The sequence below is a fragment of the Monodelphis domestica genome, chromosome 1 (genome assembly GCF_027887165.1).
Source record: "Monodelphis domestica isolate mMonDom1 chromosome 1, mMonDom1.pri, whole genome shotgun sequence".
Taxonomy (NCBI): Eukaryota; Metazoa; Chordata; class Mammalia; order Didelphimorphia; family Didelphidae; genus Monodelphis; species Monodelphis domestica.
Window position 1 is genome coordinate 638505621 of NC_077227.1, and position 22562 is coordinate 638528182.

Below are 22562 nucleotides of genomic sequence, written 5' to 3' on the forward strand. Positions count from 1 at the left end.
ATTATTTACTAAATACAATACATAAATGCAACGGGTTCTTAACACCCATTGCACTCTGGCATTATCGCATTACTGCCATCCTTTGTTGCCTTGCAGACAGGAATATGAAAGCAATCTGTCATGTAGTGAGACTGGCTCCAGAAGCATTTCTCTGATAAGAGGACCCCCTGCCCTTTGCTAGTGTCTGGTCCAGTAGGCTTAGCCATGCGCTTAATCCCCAGAAAGTGGTTCGATTATTGCTGACCAGCAATGGCAAGATAGTTTTTTTTTTCTTCCTAGCTATCAACCTTCCATTAATTCCTTAAGCAGAAATGCAGTGCAATCTATATTTCCTTGGCATGTGTCACCCAGATGTGGTGCACTGCTCATGTTTTCAAATAACCATGTTCCAAAATAACATCGTTTGAATAATAAATTCTGCAAATCCTTCCTGAGAAATGGAAGCACAGTCTTTATGAGCTGCATAAACTTTATGTTCATAATTCTTATTTATTTCCATGATGCAGCATCTATGTGTGTGTGCACATGTAATATATTTGTAAATTCTTCAAGCTGATATTTACCAAATCTCTTTTCTTCTTTTATTGCCATAAACCTTTTTTCTCCTTTTCTTTTTCTTCTTCCTCTTTTTTACTATTAACTGTTGTGTCTGAAACAGTCGTCAGAGGCTTCTGGTCGGCAGCACTGAACTTGTCATTTCATATTGCCGGTCTTAAATCCTGTGTGTAGGTCGATGCTGTCAAGCAACCATGACTGTACATTTTGGTATTGATTAGAGTCACTGCAGAAAATCCCTTCTGAACCCACATTGTTCCTTTTTATTCCTTTGACTAAAAATGGGCAAATTTTGAGCATTTATCTTTTTAGATATATCAAAAGAATTTGGAAAATTCTGATACACAAGGACATATTTAACATATATTCTATGCACATGTATGTAGAATCTACATGTATAGAAGATAGTTTTATTTTTGTATTTTGAAGATTTTCCATTTTTTAAAAAGTGGTTTTTGTACTTTTTTGCCCCTTTTTTATGCCTTAGATATCCTACCTGGAAATACCTGGCCCAATCACTCGGAGATTAGTACGTCACCTAGCTATCAATTGTATTCAAGACATGGCCATTTGTTGGTGGGAAATAGCAAGTGATGATGTGTGGCCTTGGTCTCCTATTTCTAGTGAAAAGGACAGAGCCAATCTATTGTTACTAGCTTGTAACCATGGAAGACTGGAGGTAAGATTCATTGTTTTATTATTCTCTGTCACTTCTGTTAGGGGGAATCATTTAAATTGAAGTGTATTTCTAGTGAGTATAAAATATATGGCTATATTTTAAAGACTAAATAAAAGAACCTTAGAGTGTAATGAGTTCTTCTATACCAAAATCAATGTTATTTTTAGTAACTTTTGTCCTAAAACCATAATTTATTTTCTTTAACCCTTTAAAAATAGTTACATATGAAATGTAAATCTGAAAGGACAGATTTATGCCCCTTTACATTTCTGGCATCATCTACCATTTCAGGCTAGCCAGAATTTCATACTTGCATTTCTATTCTTTAACATCCTTTTCAAATTTTCAAAACTTCTCCTTTAATAATATATTAACAAAAATTTATTGATACTACTACATCACAAAACAAGGAAATATTTAGAACTGGGAGATATCTTGGAGATCATCTTATCCAAACCTCTCAATTCCATTCAATTTAGCAAACATTTTTAAAAGTGTCTGCTATGGTCAATGTTCTGTGCTAGATGCTAAGGACACAAAAGAAAAAAAGACCTTAAGAACAGTTTTGTATCATATGAGGAAAAAGGAGGAGGCTGAGAGGAATCACATCTTAGAGAAAACTTCCTGGAGGAGATGCCATGTGAGCTGAGCCTTGAAAGAATGCCAAGGACTCCATGAGGCAGAAGTGAAGGAGGATACTTTCTAGACTTGGCGGAAGGCTTGCATGAATATATCGATTTAGGATATGGAGTTTAGGCTTCTAGAACACATTTTCAATGAGTTTAACAAGAATATGGAGTTTGTGAAAAGAGGTACTATGAAATAAGACTGTAAAATTGATGGGGACCCAACTGTGGTGGGCCTTAAATGCCAGAATCAGGAATTTGTATTTTATGTTATAAGCAAAGGGAAGCCACTGAAAGTTTTTGGGCAGAGAAATGGCAAAATCAGGAAGATAATTTTTGGCAGCTAGTAGAAAGACCAGTTGGAAAGGGGGAGAGAGCCTAGAAACAGGAAGATCAGAGTAGGTTTTTTAATTTAATAGTAGCCAAATAGAAATCCACTCAGTCACATATTGTTGAGAGTGCAGAATTTATAATCAGGGAGTTATTCAGTTGTTTCCAATTCCTTTTTACCTTATTTGAGGTTTTCTTGGCAGAGATACTGAAGTGGTTTGCCATTTCCTTTTCTAAATCATTTTTAGAGATGAGGAAACTGGGACTTGCTCAGGGAAGATCTAGGTGTAAATCCCACTTCAGATGTATGCTAGTTGTGTGATTCTGGGGCCAAGTTACTTAACCTCTTTCAATCTAAGTTTTCTCCTCTGGAAAATGGGAAAACTAATATTTTATCCCCAAGGTGTGTTGAGAGGATCAAATGAGAAAAGGTATATCATGTATAATACATAAGATCATTGAAACCAGCAGTTTCTCAAACATTTTGGCCTCAGAATTACTTTATGCTATTAAAATTTTTGGATACCCCCCAAAGAGCCTTTAATTATGTGAGTTATATCTACCAATATTTACTATATTTAAAATTAAAATATCTTTGTATTATTATGAAAATAGTTTGGACCTCACTGACCCCCACTTGAAAACTGTTTACATCTTACCCTTGCCTAAATACCTCTAATAAAGGGGGACTTACTTTCCCCACCTCAAGATTCTCTTCTGAAGAAAAGAAGAGGGAAAAGGAACTGCTCCATTTTGCTTTTCAACTTATTCCACTTTTGGATAGCTCATTGTTAGGAAATTTATTGGCATTCAGAATAAAGTTTCATCCTTATACTTCCACCCATTATATCTAATTCTTCTCCCTGGGTCCAAGCAGAATGAACAGAAGCCTTCCACACTACAGCCATTGAGATACCTGAAGGCAGCTATCATGTCCACAAATAGCCATTTTTTTCCATTTTTCAATTTCTTCATTGTGCGCTTGAAAGATTACTTTAGCACTTTCTGCAATGAATTCATGAAAACTTTTACAAATATTTTCTTCCTTTTTTGCAGATATAAACTTGCCACATAGCACCTTTCATTTTTTCCCCACGGCACATAGCCACAAATATGCACAGTTGCCAATGCAAAAGTGAAAAAGAGGTTGCTAATAAAATCACATGAATGCTTGAAAGTCACAAACATTAAATGAATAAATGATGAGGATCGACTATTTCATTTTATATCTCTTAATTTCTTTTATGTACTTTGATCATTTTTATGGCCAAGCCATTCTTTTTTCCCCAAGACTCTACTTGCACATATGGCCCACTAGATACTCCACTTCCTGGGGCACTGAGCTGGACCTCTCTGTTGCCATGCTTCTGGCAGGTTGCCTAAGCATTGGGCTCTCTGAGTGCTGTGCTCACCCTTTCGCTTTGTCTGGTTCCATACCTTGGTTTCTACCTGCCTGGGCTTATCTCCACTTTACTGATTATCTCCAAATTATCATGTATAGATCTTGCTTGTACATAGCTGTTTGCATCTTGTCTCCCCATTAGATAGTGAGCTCCTTCAGAATAAATGACTGTCTTTTACCTTTTTATAACACCTGTTTCACAAGGTTGTTGTATGTATCAAATGAGATAATATATGTAAAACACTTAGCACACACAGCAGCTGGCACTTAGTAAGTGGAAGCAATAAGAATTTATTGCTGATTGACTGATTAAACTTTTGCAAGATTTTCATTATGGCTATTTTTTGGAGGGGGTTTCTTCACAATTCTTATATATTTTAGAGATTTTACAAGGTAGTGGTGGGTACAAGAGACCCGGGCTACTGAGATAGAGTTGAGCACCCTAGTGACATGGAGGTGACTATGGGTTTTTGAAAGTTACTTCAGTGGAATCTAGGCTCTTCCATCATATTCAAAAAGTTTTGCGTCTGGCATACCATTGTGTCTACTTTTTGAAGACCAGCCTAGCCAAGTACAGAGAGCCTCATCTCTAAAGATGAATCCCTTGGCAATATCAACTTAAACTAAAAGGAAAATACAAAATGACCTCTTACCTTTGTGGCTGGCTCCCTTCTCCATTCTCCAGCAGAGTTGTAGAAAAGGAGACAAAAAGATGCTAAGAATAGCACTTTTAGACATCTGCAAAGAATGACTTAGCTATGAGATTTGTCCAGTGTTCAGCAAAGAGACTTTCTGCAAGATGAATTGAACTATATTAGTCTCAACATTCTCACTCTAAATGAAACTGAAAGACAAGAAGTTGCACCTTAATGAAGAGAAGACCCACAGGTTGTCCTTGGAGAAGTAAATAATGGACGTGTCTGAGTTGGTTTCCTGCGTCCAAGAGTATTCTTCCTTATGGGCGGTTAAATAGCTCTGTGTCATGGACCAGTATACATCTCTCAAGTATTCAAGTTGAAGCTTTTTCAGAGAGCATAGAAAGGCACACAGTAAGAGTGCAGAGCATACTACACCAAGGAATTATGAAGAAGCGAGGAAAAACCATTGTCCATTGACAACCACTGTTGACCAACTACCACCAACAGACAAGTGGCACAGCACCTCTAAAGCCTACAGTCCTGCTTCCAGCCATCATCTGGGGAAGCAACACCTCTGAAGAAGGGGACAGCCAACCCCACATACTGCCGACTAACCTCAATTTATAGAGAAGGACAAATCACCTAGGCATCCTGAGGGAGAACTGGGAGGCAGCACATCCCAGGCAAGTCCAAACACTCCCATTACCATGACCAACATTTCCTCTCGGATCCAGATAGAGACAGCCCATGACCTTGACTCCAAGAGACTTGGGAATAGCAATCCCTCCAACCTAGCCCTTGCAGCCATCATCTTGGGAAGCAACCCCTGTGTAGAAGCAGCCTGGCAATTGGTCTTATAGGTGCTGAAGCCACTGCAACTGAAGACCCAGAATAGAAAGTTCTTGCTACCAAAGTGCAGGGTGCTTTTTGATATGGTTGAGCATCAGAAACTGATATTATTTTTCAGTGAAAATGACATTAAAGAAGAGGCATTACCATCTGCTTTGCTGCCACATCCTAAGGACCTTTCTATCCATCTTGCAGCTGAAACCTTCTCTATATGTTCTCTCCATTAGAATGTGAACTTCTTAAGAGAAGGGACTAGCTGTCTTTTCCCCAGTGCATACACAGTGCTTTGCACAAAGTAAATTCTCAACAAATGTGTCCATTCATTCAATAAGTAAAAAGAATGTTATAAAAAAAACCCATGTAAAAAAAATGATGGGCAGGTCGCATGGTGAAAGTGAAGGATAACTGGTTGACAGCCCTCATGCTCTATTGGTATCCCCGTAATGTTAAAAAAAAAAAAAAGCAAAGAAGTCCTCTAGCATATTGAGTTAACTCCCTGTGACAAACTTGTGGGAAAATATGGAAAGGAGGCACACAAGTTGCACAGGCATAGATTGGTTGTAATTTGAATCACTGAAGAAATATAATTCCATGTCTGTTGGCTAAGGACTGTAAAATATTACGTCTCTCATCTCCGTGCCTTGTCCTAGCTATCTTCAGTTCCTGGAATGCACTCCCTCCTCAGCTCTGTTACTCAGAATCACTAGCGTTCTTTTTACAAAACTCAGCACATGCACATGAGGTCTTTCCTGACTTCCCCCCACCACCCCGCTGCCAGCTACTAATGCTCCCCTCAAAAAGGTACCTCGTATTTATTTTGCAGGTGATTGTGTTTTGCTGTTGAGTTATGTCTAACTCTTGGTAATCTAATTTGGGGTTCTCTTCTCAAAAATACTGGAGTGACTTAACATTTCCTTCAGGCAGAAAGGGTTAAATGGCTTGCCCAGTGTCACACAGCTAGTAAGCATCTGAGGCCAGATTTGAACTCTGGCAGATAAATCTTTCTTTCACCAAGTCCAGCCCTCTATCCACTTCTTCACCCAGCTGTCCATACTGATTTATATACATGGTTTACTACTCATCAGTATAAGCTCATTGAAGGTCAGGAAATTTTCGTTTTTGTTTTTGTATCCTTTGTGGTATCTAGTAGGCATTTTTTTCCCCTAGTCTTAACTCTTTCATTTTATTGCTCAGGAAACAACTGAGAGAAACAACTTGAAACCCATGCCTAGAATGTTTCTTCTGCATTTGGGGGGAATTCCTAGGCCCCTCTAAGGGTCAGCTTAGTCCCAGCTCCTTCAAGAGTTCTTTAGTCAGCCAATTGCTAATACCCTCCTAGTCATAACATATTCATCTAATAATATCCATATTTAGTTTATAAACTTGCTGAGATGTTCTTTTTCTTTGGGTTCCCAACATCTAGTAGTGATTTGACCATACCAAGTACTTAATAAATGTCTTGATTAATATCACCATAATTTTATTTTTTTTAATTTGGAAATTTTTATTTAATTAATTAATTTAGAATATTTTTCCATGGTTACAAGATTCATGTTCTTTCCCTCCCCTCCCCTTACCCCCTCCCGTAGCTGACATGCAATTCCATCTAGTAGGCATTTTAAAGAGTTTGTTAATTGATTAATTGGCTAGCCTAGCTCTGCTTGGAAGGCTTATCACTGAGAAGATTGATTACCAGGTAAGAAATTGTTTCAGCCAAAGTAACTCATGAAGATGGTCAGCTAAGATGAAGAGCAAATAGGATCTATATTAGTGAATAGAGAATCCACAGCAGTGAAATCCCAGATCCTTGTAATAAATAATCAGTTCAATTCCAGATATTGTGCTTTATTGATTTGATCATATTTTTTATTTTTACTGTATTTTTTGCTTTTATCAGGTTATTACCTTATTTCCTTATCCTTGAAGATAGTTCTTAGACTTAATAGCTAATGCTTGTGTTATTATATCTCATACTTGTGAAATAAATGCAATTGATCTTTAATAGTTGAGAGATTATACTAGAATCATTATAGTATTCAGATTGCATTACAAAATACCTAGAATTGAATTTTCAAACCAATTTTCAAATGAGGAAAATTAATTCTAGTTGTCACATTTTCTTCAGAGCTCAATGAATAGAGGCAGCTAGATGAGTTAGTGTATAGAGAGCCAGACCTAGAGACAAGAGGTCTTAGGTTCAATTTGGGGTCAGGTACTTCCTAGTTGTGTGACCCTGATCAAGTCATTTAACTCCTTTGCCTATCCCGCACTGCTCTTCTACCTTGCAACCAATACTTAGTATTGGTTCTAAGATGAAAGAGGAGGGTTTAAAAATAAAAGCTGAATGAATAAAGTAGAACCAATATGATAATGATATATCAGAAAGAAAATTGGGAGAAATAGTATTTAGAAATTAAAAATGAGGATTTCTGCATGTTGAACTATAAAATATACAATGGATGAGGCATCTTCACTGAGAACTTAATTTCTTATTTTAAATGAGTTAATATAAAATTCATTATTTCCCTTCATTGAGACTTTTTCACCCCAAACTATTTTTCTTTGAAAACATTATGGCTCTCACTAATTAAGGTATATGTTAGAGAAGTTTAAGATGTAAAATTAAACCAATGGCTTTCTCAAATCCTTAAAATAAATCAACAATGTTTTCATTCTGAAAAATAAGTAATTCAGTCACAGAGAGCTTATTTCTATGTTTCCTTTGTTTTCTATTTTATCTCTTCGTTAAGCCAATTTTCTGCTTAGAATCCACTGTTAAAAATCTTATTTGATTCACTATGTGAGCTTTATCCATTATTCATTGTGCAAAAAGCTGCAATTATTTTTTGCTTTTGCATTTAAAATTTTGCTCTATGGATAAGCCAGCATTGTTTTATTTATCTCTAATAGGGAGAAGGGAGAAAATTCTACTTTAAGTTCTTTATCTGAAAGCTATAGAATTGCAGAATAAAAGATCAAATTTGTTCTCTTTAAATATTCTGAGTTTTGAGTTTGTATTTTAGGATTTGAGTCCCTTTTAACTTTTACTTTGCTTTGCTAGATAAGTCCATTAGCTACTAATAAAAACTCCAATAAAATATTCCTGAATTCTACAGTTCTAAATGATGCTATGAAATATATTTTTATAATTTTAGTTAATCAGTACCTTATAGTCATATAATAATGTACAGTTTACATAATGCTTTTGACACAGTTGCCATGAGAATATGGTAAATTGTATAACTGTCCTATTTAACAGAAAAGAAAAGTAAGGCAGTAACTTCTAACCAATATGGTTACCTGAATGGGAAGCAGACTATCTAGGTCACAGAGAAAAAATCTGAAATTAATATCAGGATGAATAATGGTCAAGAAATCCAATGAGAAACCATAGTGGGACTTTTGGGTAAACATGACAGCAGTTTAGACTCAGGATTCTTCTTCTCCTTACCACCTACAAATATAGACTACCTCAAAAGGCCAAAAAAAAATAAAACAAATTTATATGATCGAAGATGATCGATATAGAGTATATATTAGGGCATAGCATTGACTATACATGAGATTTGGGCATTTCCACACTATAAGGTAGTGAAATAGCTGATCACAAGCTGATCAACCCTCCTTGACCCAACCTAAGAATCCAGAGTCAGAGCCAATGTGCTAGAATTAGTGAGTGAGTGAGGGGCACCTCTAGAGTGAGCGAGGGGCACCTTGGCAGCTGCTAAGACCACCAAAGACCTACTCCTGAGAACAGCTAGGCTGAAAAGCGTAGACCTTGGGCTCCACAAGGCCAGTAAACAGTAGAAGCTGCAGAGACTAGAGGTGGCCTCAGGCAAAAACACTGCTCCTTAGCTCCATACACAGAGAACCTGTCCTCCTCACTGAGACTTCTGATAGGAAAGGGAAGGAAAAACCAACATAGTGATGGCAAACAATGCCCAGGAAAAACAACTTCCCAACACCAAGAAAAACAAGAAGAAGGCATTGACCCTAGATAATTTTTATCCAGACGACAGAGGAAATAGCAGAAGAGGTAAAAAGAGCAGAAAAGAAATAAGTGCATCCAAACTTTCCAAAACCATGGAAATTGGCCACAAGCTCTTGAAGAATGTAAATTGGGGCTTATAAAAACGACGGAAGGATTTCGGCAACGAAAGTGGGAAATAGTTCAAAAAGAAAATAACAGTTTAAAGGACAGAAACTCCCAACTGGAGAAATAGCTGAAAGCCACAAAAAGCAGGATAGACAAAACCAAAAAAGAAAAATCAAAAGATTATAGAGGAAAACCAGTCCTTAAAGATCGGAACTAGGCAATTAGAAGCCAATGATCTTGTAAAACAGCAAGAATTAATAAAGCAAAGTCAAAAGACTGACAAAATAGAAGAAAACATAAAATATCTCACTGACAAGAAGACGGATCAGGAAAACCAGTCTCAAAGGGACAATTTGAGAATGATTGGTCTACCTGAAAACCCAGAAATAAACAGAAATCTTGACATTATACTACAAGAAATTATCCAAGAAGACTGCCCTGATATTCTTGGACAAGGGAGCAAAATAGACATTGAAAGAGTTCACAGAACACGCTCTACACTAAATCCTCAGAAGACGATCCCCACAAATGTAATTGCGAAATTCAAGAGCTTTCAAGCTAAGGAGAAAATTTTACAAGAAGCCAAAAAGAGACAATTCAGATATCAAGGAGCACCAATCAGGATTACACAAGATCTGGAAGCTTCCACACTAAAGGACTGCAAGGCTTGGAATATGATATTGAGAAAGGCAAGAGAATTGGGTCTTCAACCAAGGATCACCTACCCATCAAAACTGACTATATACTTCCAAAGGAAAGCATGGGCATTCAACAAAATAGAAGATTCCCAAGTATTTGTAAAGAAAATATCAGAACTAAGAGGAAAGTTTGATATCTAAACACAAAAATCAAGAGAAACATGAAAAGGTAAATAAGAAAGAGAGAGGAAAGGGGAAAATGTTTTTTTTTAATTTAAATTTTCTTCTTTAAGGGCTTCAATAAGATCAAATTATTTATATTATTTGGGAAAATGTTTTTTTTTGTAACTCAAAAATTATATTCACTATTATAGTAATTAGAAGAATCATTCACAGGTAGAGATTGGGATAATAACTGGTATAAGATGATATGCAAAAAAGAAAAAAGAAAAAGGGAGGCAGGGAATAGAAGATGGCACCAAGAGAAACTTGAAGGAATAAGATAAATAGGATAATCTATATCACACAAAGAGGCACATGGGAAGGGGAAGGGGGGAATACTATCATAAGGAGAGGAAGAGAGTGCTAATAGGTAATACTTAAACCTTCCTTTCAGTGAAATCTAGAACCATTGGGGTATCAATTTCTATCTTACCCTACAGGGAAAGTGAGAAGGGAAAACCAAGCTGGGGGCAAGTAGGGCAGGGAGAACAAAAGGGGAGGGAAAGACGGGGGAGGGAACTTACCAGACCCTAAAAAAATAATGAGAGAACAAAAAGGGATGGGGCGGAAAAGGAAGCATAATAAGGGTGGGGATTAGGGGGACTGATTAAAAACAAATTACTGGTTTAAAAGGATATAGTGAAAGAAGAAAGGGGAGAACTAGGAGAGGATATCAAAATGTTGGGGAACACACAAATGACAATCATAAATTTGCACGTGAATGGAATGAACTCACCCATAAAATGAAAGCAAATAGCAAAATGGATTAGAAACCAAAATCCTACCATATGCTGTCTACAAGAAACACACATGAGGAAGGTTGACACTCATAGGGTAAAAGTAAAAGGATGGAGTCAAATCTATTGGGCATCAACTGATAAAAAGAAGGCAGGAGTCTCAATCATGACATCTGACAAAGCCAAAGTAAAAATAGATCTGAATAAAAGAAATAAGGAAGGTAATTACATCCTGATAAAAGGCAGTATAGACAATGAGGAAATATCAGTACTCAACATGTATGCACCAAATGGTATAGCATCCAGATTTCTAAAGGAGAAACTAGTGGAGTTGAAGGAGGAAATAGATAGTAAAACTATACCAGTGGGAGACCTGAACTTTCCTCCATAAAATCTAGATAAATCAAACCAAAAAATCAATAAGAAAGAGGTAAGAGTTATGAATGAAATCTTTGAAAAATTAAAGTTGATAGATACATGGAGAAAAATAAATAGGGACAAAAAAGAATACAACTTCTTTTCAGCAGCATATGGTACATTCACAAAGATTAACCATGTACTAGGGCATAAAAATGTAGCAAACAAGTGCAAAAAAACAGAAATAATAAATGCAACCTTTTCAGATAATAATGCAATAAAATAATAGTAAGGGTAGAAGGAGAGCTAAATAAAAAATTAATTGGACATTAAATACTATGATTCTCCAAAACTGGTTAAAGAACAAATCATATAAACAATAATTTCATTGAAGAAAATGACAATGATGAGACATCCTTTCAAAATCTATGGGATGCAGCCAAAGCAGTACTCAGAGGGAAATTTATACTCTTGCGTTCATATATTAACAAATTAGGGAGGGCAGAGGTCAATGAATTGGATATGCAAATCAAAAAACTTGAAAGTAAACGAATTAAAAATCCTCAAATAAAACTAAATTAGAGATCCTAAAAATTAAAGGAGAAATTAATAAAATTGAAAGTGAAAGAACTATTGAATTAATAAATAAACTGGTATTTTGAAAAAACAAATTAAAGTACTGGTCAATCTAATAAAAAGAGAAAGAAGAAAACCAAATTAACAGTATCAAAGATGAAAAGGGGATCCTTAGCTCTAATGAAGAGGAAACTAAGGCAATCATTAAGAGCTACTTTACCCAATTATATGGCAACAAATATGGCAATCTAGGTGATATGAATGAATATTTACAAAAATATAAATTGCGTAGATTAACAGAAGAAATAGAATACTTAAATAATCCCATATCAGAAAAAGAAATTAAACAAGACATCAGAAAACTCCCCCAAGAAAAAATACACAGGGCCTGATGTATTCACAAGTGAATTCTATCAAACTTTCAAGGATCAGCTAATCCCAATATTATATAAAGTATTTGACAGAATAAACAAAGGAATTCTACCAAATTCCTTTTATGACATAAATATGTTACTGATTCCAAAAGGCAGGCAGGTTAAAAGCAGAGAAAGAAAACTATAGACCAATCTCCTTAATGAATATAGATGCAAAAATCTTAAGTAGAATACTAGCAAAAAGTCTCCAGCAAGTGATCACGAGGGTTATTCATTATGATCACGTGGGATTTATACCAGGAATGCAGGAGGGTTTAATATTAGGAAAACTATCTACAGAATTGACCATATTAACAAGTAAACCAACAATATTATCTCAATAGAGGCAGAAAAAGCCTTTGACAAAATAAACACCCATTCCGATTGAAAACACTCAAAAGTATAGGAATAGAAGAGCCTTTCATAAAAATAATAAACAATACATATCTAAAACCATCAGCAAACATCATCTGCAATGGGGATAAACTAGAAGCCTTCCCAATAAGATCAGGAGGGAACCAAGGATGCCCATTATCACCTCTATTATTTAACATTGCACTAGAAACACTAGCAGGAGCAATTAAAGAAGAAAAAGAAATTGAAGGTATTAAAATAGGCAGTGAGGAGACCAAGCTGTCACTCTTTGCAGATAATATGATGGTCAACTTAAAGAATCCTAGAGAATCAACTAAAAAACTAGTGTGAATAATCAACAACTTTAGCAAAGTTGCAGGATACATAAAAAACCCACATAAGTTATCAGCATTTCTATATATTTCAACACATCTCAGCAGCAAGAATTGGAAAGAGAAATTCCATTTAAAATCATCCTAGACAATATAAAATACTTTGGAATCTATCTGCCGAGACAAACATAGGAACTATATGAACATAACTACAAAACACTTTCCACACAATTAAAACTAGATCTAAATAATTGGAAAAACATTAATTGCTCATGGGTAGGATGAGCTAACATAATAAAAATGACAATCCTACCTAAACTTACTTACTTATTTAGTGCCATACCCATCGAACTACCAAGAAACTTTTTTGCTGAATTAGAAAATACTACAACAAAGTTCATTTGGAACAAAAGGTGAAGGATATGCTGGGAAATAATGAAAAAAATGTGAAGGAAGGTGGCCTAGTAGTACCAGATCTTAAACTATACTATAAAGCAGTGGTCATCAAAACAATGTGGTACAACACCGATGAAAAACAACTGTTTGACTACAGGGGTGGAGGGGATAAGACTGAGGAGAGACTCTAAATGAACACTCTAATGCAAATACCAACGGCAAATACCAACAACATGGAAATGGGTTTGAATCAAGAACACATGTGATACCCAGAGGAATTGCGTGTCGGCTGTGGGAGAGGTGGTGGGAGGGGGGAGGGAAGAAAAGAAAATGATCTTTTTTTCCAATGAATAATGTTTGGAAATGACCAAATAAAAATTAAAAAAAAAAACAATGTGGTACTGGCTAAGAGGCAGAAAGGAGGATCAGTGGAATAGATTTATAGTAAGTGACTTCAGCAAGACTGTCTATGATAAACCCAAAGATCCCAGCTTCTGGGACAAAAATCCACTACTTAACAAAAACTGCTGGGAAAATTGGAAGACAATATAGGAGAGATTGGGTTTAGATTAACATCTCAATCCCTACTCCAAGATAAATTCAGAATGAGTGAATCATTTGAATATCAAGAAGAGAACTATAAGTAAATTAGGTGAACACAGAATAGTATACTTGTCAGATCTTTGAGAAAAGAAATATTTTAAGACCAAGCAAGAGTTAGAAAAAATTACGAAATGTAAAATAAATTTTGATTACATTAAATTAAAAAGGTTTTGCACAAACAAAACCAATGCAACCAAAATAAGAAGGGAAGCAAAAAATTGGGAAAAAATCTTTATAACAAAAACCTCTGACAAAGGTCTAATTACTCAAATTTATAAAGACCTAAATCAATTGCACAAAAAATCAAGCCATTTTCCAATTGATAAATGGGCAAGGGACATGAATATGCAATTTTCAAATAAAGAAATCAAAACTGTTAATAAGCAAATAAAAAAAGGTGTTCTAAATCTCTTATAATCAGAGAAATGCAAATCAGAACAACTCTAAGGTACCACCTCATACCCAACAGATTGACTAACATGACAGCAAAGGAAAGTAATGAATGTTGGAGGGAATGTGGCAAAATTGGGACATTAATGTATTGCTGGTGGAGCTGTGAGTTGATCCAACCATTCTGGAGGGCAATTTTGAACTATGCCCAAAGGGTGCTAAAAGTCTGTCGGCCCTTTGATTTAACCATAACAATGCTGGGTTTATACTCCAAAGAGATACTAAGGAAAAAGACTTGTACAAGAATATTCATAGCTGTGCTCTTTGTGGTGGCAAAAAAATTGGAAAATGAGGGATTGCCCTTCAATTGGGGAATGGCTGAACAAATTATGGTATATGTTGGTGATGGAATACTATTGTGCTGAAAGGAATAATGAACTGCAGGAATTTCATGTGAACTGGAATGACCTCCAGGAATTGATGCAGAGTGAAAGGAGCAGAACCGGGAGAACATTGTATACAGAGACTGATACACTGTGGTACAATCTAATGTAATGGACTTCTCTAGTAGTAGCAATGCAATGATCCAGAACAATTTGGAGGAATTTATGAGAAAGAACACTATCCACATCCAAAGAAAGAACTGTAGGAGCAGAAACACAGAAGAAAAACAACTGCTTGATCACATGAGTCATTGGGGATATGATTGGGGATGTAGACTCTAAATGATCACCCTAGTTCAAACATCAACAAAATGGAAATAGATTTTGATCAAGAACACATGTAAAATCCAGTGGAATTGAGGGTAGGCTATAGGTGGGGCAAGGGGAGGGATATTCTAAATTGACTAATTAAATAAAATTTAAAAAAAAAGAGAAACTATAGTGAATTCCTCAACCCAAACATAACACAAAAGTCAGCCCAAAATCTTTGAGCAATTGGAAAGGGGACCCCCAGCACAGCCAGGGTCAACTTAGCCATCACTATAGTACTCAAGCAAAAAAGCCAGCAGCTTCCTAGCAAGACCAGCAAATAGCCAGAGACAACAGTAGCCTGCAAGGCTCTGCCTCTAGAGATAATAACAGCAAAAAACTCCCTGGAAAAGCCCCATAAAGATCAGAAAGCCATGAGAAGGGGAAGTGCAGAAAGCCTAAGAGTAATGACCTTGGAAGCCATGGGAAACAGCTTTGACTAGGACAGTATGGCAGCCTTCATATCAGAATAACCCAGGTTTTGGGGGTTCCAAGTTCCCTAGCTTCTATTTTGAGATGACATAAATGAATTTAAAGAATCAGACCTTGGAATCTCAAAACTCTTGGGGGGGGGGCTTATCTCCAGGAGATCAGAACAGGAACCCAGGGGCCAACCAGAAGATGAAGCAGGGCCCATCACCCTAGAGAGCCTCATGTTTTAGCTTTATGCTAGAACAATGCTCCAATTCAAGAATTAAACCCAGAGATAAGAAGATCAAAGAAATTGACAATCTGAATTTCAAAAATCATTGTAGATCTAAACATCTTTCTATTAGAAGAGAATAATTGTATTACTTCATAGCAGCAACTCATAGGGAAATTTTTTAAAAGAAATTTCCACAGTAACTATATGTGTGCTTAAAAGAAATGAAGTCATAATGGAGACTCTGGACTTAAGGATTGGAAGGAGGATGAATGATTTTAGAAGAAAAAGAAGTGAACCTTACACAAAAATAATTACTGAAAACAAGAATTGGCCAAGCCCAAATCAATGAATCAGCAATTCTTTGAAACATCAAGAAAAATGAAAGCAAAGCTAAATGATTGAAAAAAAAACCAACAGAAAAGAAAGAAGATATCTGATATATACATACATTATATAGGTGCTTGTATGTATATGTATAAACTAACCTGGAATAAACATGTCAGGAAGAGATGATTTAAGAATCACTAGATTTTCTGAAAACCAAAAACTTGGACATTGTATTTTTTTAAAATCATGAATGAATCTAGACCTATTAGAATCAGAGCACTAAGTTAAAGTGCAAAGATTCCACCAATCATGAACTGAGGAAAACCCCGAAAGGAAAAGTACCAGGAATATTCATAGCCAAAGTCCAAAGTTCCTTTGTCAAGTAAAAAAATACTCAAGTGTTCAAAAAGATGTTGTTCAAGTACTAAAGAACCACAGTCAGGACAACAGATGACTTGAAAGTTTCTCTTATAAATAAGGCAGTGTTCCAAAGGATGAGAATATAGGCTTACAACTAAAAGTAACAGCACTACTCAGAGCTGAGTATGATCTTGTAGGGAGAGTAATAGAACTTTGATGGAATGGAGAATTTTTAAGCTTTTCTAAATGAAAGAACCATAGCTGAGAGGAGCTTTGAGGTTCAAACACTAGTCTGTAGAAAGTTAGGAAGGCATTTTATTTCAATGACGAAGAATACAGAGAAGAATAAACAAAACCAGAGAAAGGAGGGGAATAGGCATTAGATGAACCTTGCTTTTATCGGAATTGGACAAAAAAAGTTTGAACACATGCAACTTGAGAACATATACATTAAACTCAATAGGAAAACAAGCAGAGATTAGGGGCAGAGGATTAGGATGAAAGTAATGATAAACTACCTAATTCTGAAGGAGGATGGATGGGAAGAAAAGCAAAGACCTAGAATATGAGGAGAATGGCTAAACAGATTGTGATATTTGAATTAATGAAGTATGATTTTACCATGAGAAACTATGAAAAAAATTCAGAGAATTCTGGGTAGAATAAACTAAAAAAAAAAAAAAGAACAACATTGCAAAGAAAAATAACCTTGAAAGATTTAAGAACTCTTCTCAAGGCAATGACCAAACATGTCTCCAGATTACCCAAATGTATGTTATCCATTTAAATACAGAAAAGTGATAGATTCAAGGTGCAGAAAGTAACATACAATTTTGGACATGAGTTTTGTACAGATTAGTTGTTCTTGGTTATACTTATTAGTTATAATGTTTTTCCTTCCTTCCTTTCTCTGCCCTTCTATTTGGAGATGATATGAGTATAAAAATAGGAATAGGGAGAGAAAGTAAGTTAGTAATAGGGAGGCCATAAGAACTCCATGGGAAAACATTTTTTTAATGCAGAGAAAAGAATAAAAAGAAGTTAGAAGGAAATACCAATAAGCAGGAGAGTTTTGAAAGTGATGATTCAAAAGTGAAATTTATTACATCATTTTTCCCGAAAAAATCAAGGTGAAATGGAGATTTGTGGTTTCATACATAGTCCTTTTTTGGTGTTCTAAAGAGGATATTGAAATGCTATTTTGTATTTAAGTTTGGAATAAGAAGACAAACAAACAGAAAGCTAGGCAAAGGCAATTTAAATGACTCACCTGTACTCACAAGCTTAGGTAGTGACAAAGCTGGGGTTCTGTTACACTCATTTTATTTCCAAGTAGCACATTGCCTCATTATTCTCAGTTATAGAGAATTTGATACTTTGATGATCTGATAATAAAGTATTTGATGATACTGTGATACTTTGATGATGATTCTGTGATCTCAATCATTTGGATATTGCCTCCAAAAGTACACATTATCCTGTGTAGTTCTTATCCAAGTTCTCTTCCACATTCATGACAGGCAACCCACCTTCCATGCTGGCCCTCCCTCTAGATTTCTTGGCGTTAGAGATGCTAGTGAACTATATTGGTTATTTCTTATTTTTGATACACAATTTTTCCAATTCCTTTTTCAGTTACTATAATACCCTTTTTGTATTTCTCCTATGCAATCATATGAACTGAAAGGTTTGGATAATGCAAGGTTACATGACATTTCTTGTTTACTCAATACAAAAACAAGACTTTTGATTTATTGGAATAAAATAATGTATTAAATATGCTTTTGAAATGATACATTTTGTGTGTACATATGTTAAAATCATTCAATATTCATTCAGATTTAGAGAAAATCACCTTATTCCTGGACACTGTAATTCTCTTGATGCAAGCTATAATTACATTAGTTTTATTGATTGCAATATCACATCATTGGCTTATATTGGACTCACTTGTCTAAAAATCTTCAAGGTGTTTTCTAGACAAACTGCTCTTCAGCCACATCTCTCTTAGCTTATACTTAGGAAGTTGAACTTTTGAAAACTCATATAAGTTTTTACATTCATCCTTATTACATCTCACCTTGTTAGATTTAATCCAAAACTGTAGCCTGCCAAAGCTTTTTTGTTTTTTTATCCCAGTTATTTTTTAATCTCAGTTACATTACTCAGTATGTGAGCTAGCTTGTGTCACCTACAAATTTATTGAGCATGCCATCTATTCCTTAATCCAAGTCATTAATAAGAATGTTAAACATCATAGGACCAAACTCAGATCTCAAGTCATCTCTCTGGAGACCTCATTCCAAAATGACATTGAACCAATAAAGACTATTTTTAGACCATTTAGCCAGACTGGAATCCACTTAATTTCACTGTCTTGTAGACCACAAATGATTAGATAAACAGGCCTTTGCTCCAACAACTCCATCCCTTAGAACCAAGGCAATCAAGTAGCACAGTGGAAAGAGAGCATGGAGTCTTCAGTGAGGGAGACTTGAGTTCAAATTCAGCTTCAGGTACTTATTAGCTGTGTGACCCTGAGCAAGTCATTTAACCTGTCTGCCTCAGATTCTTCATTCTTCTAAAATTTAATAATACCTACTGTAAGAGTTAAAATAGTTGGTTGTCATAAACTGTAGTGATTAAAATAGTGGAAGATATAAATTGTAGTAGATAAAAGAGTGGATGAGTAAATTGTGACCGCAGAAAATATGTTTTCACTACAGTGCCTTGTTTTTTAAATCAATATATAAAGTGGTCACCAGGGAAAAATTTCCCAATTATTCAATATACCCAAGTATTCTGGGTTTTAGAGATTTAATTAATACAAATGAGGAATTAAGAAAGAGAGAGAGAGAGAGAAAAGGAAATAATGAGAAAAGGGCTATACCAGCCTAGGCCAGCATGAGCCAGCCTAGGAGGAGAAGGATCAGTCAGTCTTTTATCACTCACCACAAGATCTGTCCAAGCAAGGATTCAGAGGGACAGAGAGATTGTCCTACAACAGACTGTGTCTCAAGAGCCTCTCTTCAGAGACTGTTTTTGTTCTCAGTTTCTCTTCTCCTTTTAAAGGGATTTTTCTCCTATGTCTCCTCCCCTAAGTTCTCACATCTACCAATCACAGTAGACGTTTTTCAAAGGACAGACCATTCTTAGTTCACACCTGAGTAGACTAATCTTTTGAGTAATTCACACCTGAGTAGACTAGAATCTCTGAGTAAGTTTTCACCTCTTTGCTCCTTGTAAGTTCACAAGTTGTCTGACCTTTATAGGTACTTAGCACCCCTTTGTATTAGTTCTAAAAATAGGCACAGGTTAAGAACTTTTTGCCTTATTATAAGTATGGGTTTAAGTACTTTTCATTGTTCAGCAAAGAGTTTACAACTTTATCTTCCCCTAAGGCATGCTTAAGTATGGTGAAGTAGAGTTCTCACATTCCTGCCCAAATGGGGAATGGTCTTAACTCAACCTTATGAAGTAGGGCCTGGGAATTTCTTCAAGGTTTACAATCCTAACCCTATGAAGTAGGGTCTGAAAATTTTTAAGGTTCACACTACCTCCCAGGGTTGTTGTGAGAATCAAATGAGATAATATTTGCAAAACACTTAGCACAGTGCCCAACACATAAATCCTTCATTCTTTTTATCATTCTTTCTTTGCTGCCTCCCTCCCTTCCTTCCTTCCTTCCTTCCTTCCTTCCCTCCTTCCTTCCTTCCTTCCTTCCTTCCCTCCTTCCTTCCTTCCTTCCTTCCTTCCTTCCCTCCTTCCTTCCTTCCTTCCTTCCTTCCTTCCTTCCTTCCTTCCTTCCTTCCTTCCTTCCCTCCTTCCTTCCTTCCTTCCTTCCTTCCTTCCCTCCTTCCTTCCTTCCCTCCTTCCTTCCTTCCTTCCTTCCTTCCTTCCTTCCTTCCTTCCTTCCTTCCTTCCGCAATAACAAAGTGTAGCAAATAGTTGGGCTGAATAGCTAGTTAAGATAGTAAACTACTTGTGAAATGGTTAGTTCTTCTGATTCCCTCCTAGACAGGTGATCCTGTGCGTGCTTACACACACACACACACACACACACACACACACACACACACACACACACACACACACACACACACACACCCCACAGAGCTTTACTGTTTTCAGATCCCTATCCTGAAGGCACCTTTTGTTTTTCTTCCCCAAGTGGGTTTTGTGAAGCTTGCTCCAGGCAAAAAAAAAAAATTGTAACTGACCACATCTATCTTTTCCTCAAGAATAACATTAAATGCTTTGCCAAAAACTAAGTAACATCCCCTTGAGAGATCTAACAACAGAGGTATCTTTATTCATAACCCTCTGAATATTAATTCAAAGTAAGGCATAAAACATGGAAAGGTATGTTTGCCAAAGGCATTTCCCACACACGGAGGATGTCCAGCACGACATTCAAATTAAAAAGAGATTTGCCCTACAGACGGCAAAATTTGTGAAATTAAAGGAATTACCATTACCAAAAATGTAATTGGTTCCTTTTCTTAGGAAAAAAGTTTTAACCTTTAATATCTTGAGATTCACATAATTTCCCAAACTTCATCCCCCCCCCTTTAGGCTATTAGACATTTTTTTTGTTGTTCTTATTCTTGAACTTTCCACAACATTTACCACAACCAACCACCTCCTACTCTATTCCTCTTGTCCATTCTTTCCTTTGCTTCTAAGACACTACTCTTGTGGTTTTACTCCTACATTTCTGTCTTCTTCTCAGGCTACTTCCCCAGTTCTTCATCTATGTTGCAATCCTTAAGGTCCTGTTCTTTACTCTCTTCTTTTAATCTCTTCAGATTTTCTCTATCAGCAATCTCATCCACTGCTTTGATTTCAGATATCACCACGATGCAGAGGGTTTCCAAAAATCTATCCTCACACCTGAGCAGCCATCTGTGCTCCAGATTTGAATCTTGAACTGCTAATAAGGTGCCACCACATAGGTATACTATATACACCTCAACTCAACATGTTCTAAATATACTTTATTATTTTTCCAATTAAGCTTAGGTGTCTACATGTGATTATGTTTCTGAATAGCATCACCATTCATCCAGTCTCCTGTGTTTGAAGTCTTATTGTCTTTGATTCTCCTTCCACCTTTCATGTTTGATTAGATATTAAGTCCTATTACTTCTAATTACATATTATCTTTTATTTCTCCCATTCATCCGCCTTTTTTTATTCACTCTGCTCTCACTATTATACCAACTTCCTGGAATCTGAAAGCAGCCTTCTAACAGGTTTTTCCAACCCCATTCTCCTTCTTTCAAGTCATATTTCCCCAAACTGCCAAAATCTTCTTCCTTATATATAGATCCAGTTATATTACTCTTTTCTTCAACTATCTTGAGTGATCCTTTTTGACTTAAAAAAATAAAGATCAAACTTATTTTGCTTGGCATTCAATAATAATGATTATTGCAGTGTTTTTACCTACACTGCTTTCAAATATACACATTGCTTTTCTAATAACAAACTTATGAGGTAGGAAATTCAAATATTATTCTCATTTTACAGATGAGGAAACTGAGGTGCATAGAGATTAAATGACCTGCCTAAGATCACATAGTTATTGAGTATCAGACCTAAAATTCAAACCCAGGTTTTTCATTTTAAATGTGAATTTTTTTTTTGTAAAAAAAGATGCAAGAATTTATTAAGCATCTATTATATGTTGGAAACTGAGAGTATAAATGCATTAAAGAGTCCCCTGCCACCTAGAGGCTTTTATTTCAATGGGGGAATAAAATATGTTCACATGTGAGTAAATACATGATATATTGTAGAACCTCATCATATGTAAATTAATCCAGGGAGATTTAATTATATGCATAAAAGAGAAAGGCAAAAATTACAACTAAAAGAGTATAGGATTAGTCTACCCACCATTCCACTCAACAAGCATATGACCTAGAGAAGTGTGAAATCTACTTTTCTCTGAGTCCGTTTCAGTTCCTCAGCCTTAGTTCTCAACTTGGGAAATGGGTCACTAGCCTGGCCCAGGGGCATGATGGATTGAAACTGATGGGAACTAAGGATGCCAAAAAAAAGTTTTTTAAATCTATATTTAAAGAGGAGGATCTATAGTTCATCTGGGCACTAAAGAGCTGTCAAAGCAAGTGCCCTCTTCCTCCAATATCTCTCTCCCCCTCCCAACTGACCACTGACCCTCTCTTTCAATTTCCACCCTTACAGAAATCCAGAAAATGTAAGATCTTATTGGGCTTATTGTTTGTTGATTATGGGGAATGCCTTATAAAGTTTTTATG

The 22562-nt window shown here is 36.0% G+C and overlaps 1 protein-coding gene across 2 annotated transcripts in view; it reads left to right on the forward strand.

The window, feature by feature from the left end:
* The window catches only part of WDPCP (WD repeat containing planar cell polarity effector), a 380194-nt gene that overhangs the window by 165071 nt on the left and 192561 nt on the right, over positions 1-22562 (forward strand). For both annotated transcript variants that reach the window (XM_007476757.3, XM_016428064.2), the window contains one exon: positions 1043-1234. In XM_007476757.3, coding sequence (XP_007476819.1) covers positions 1043-1234 — 192 coding nt within the window. The remainder of the gene's footprint in view (positions 1-1042; positions 1235-22562) is intronic.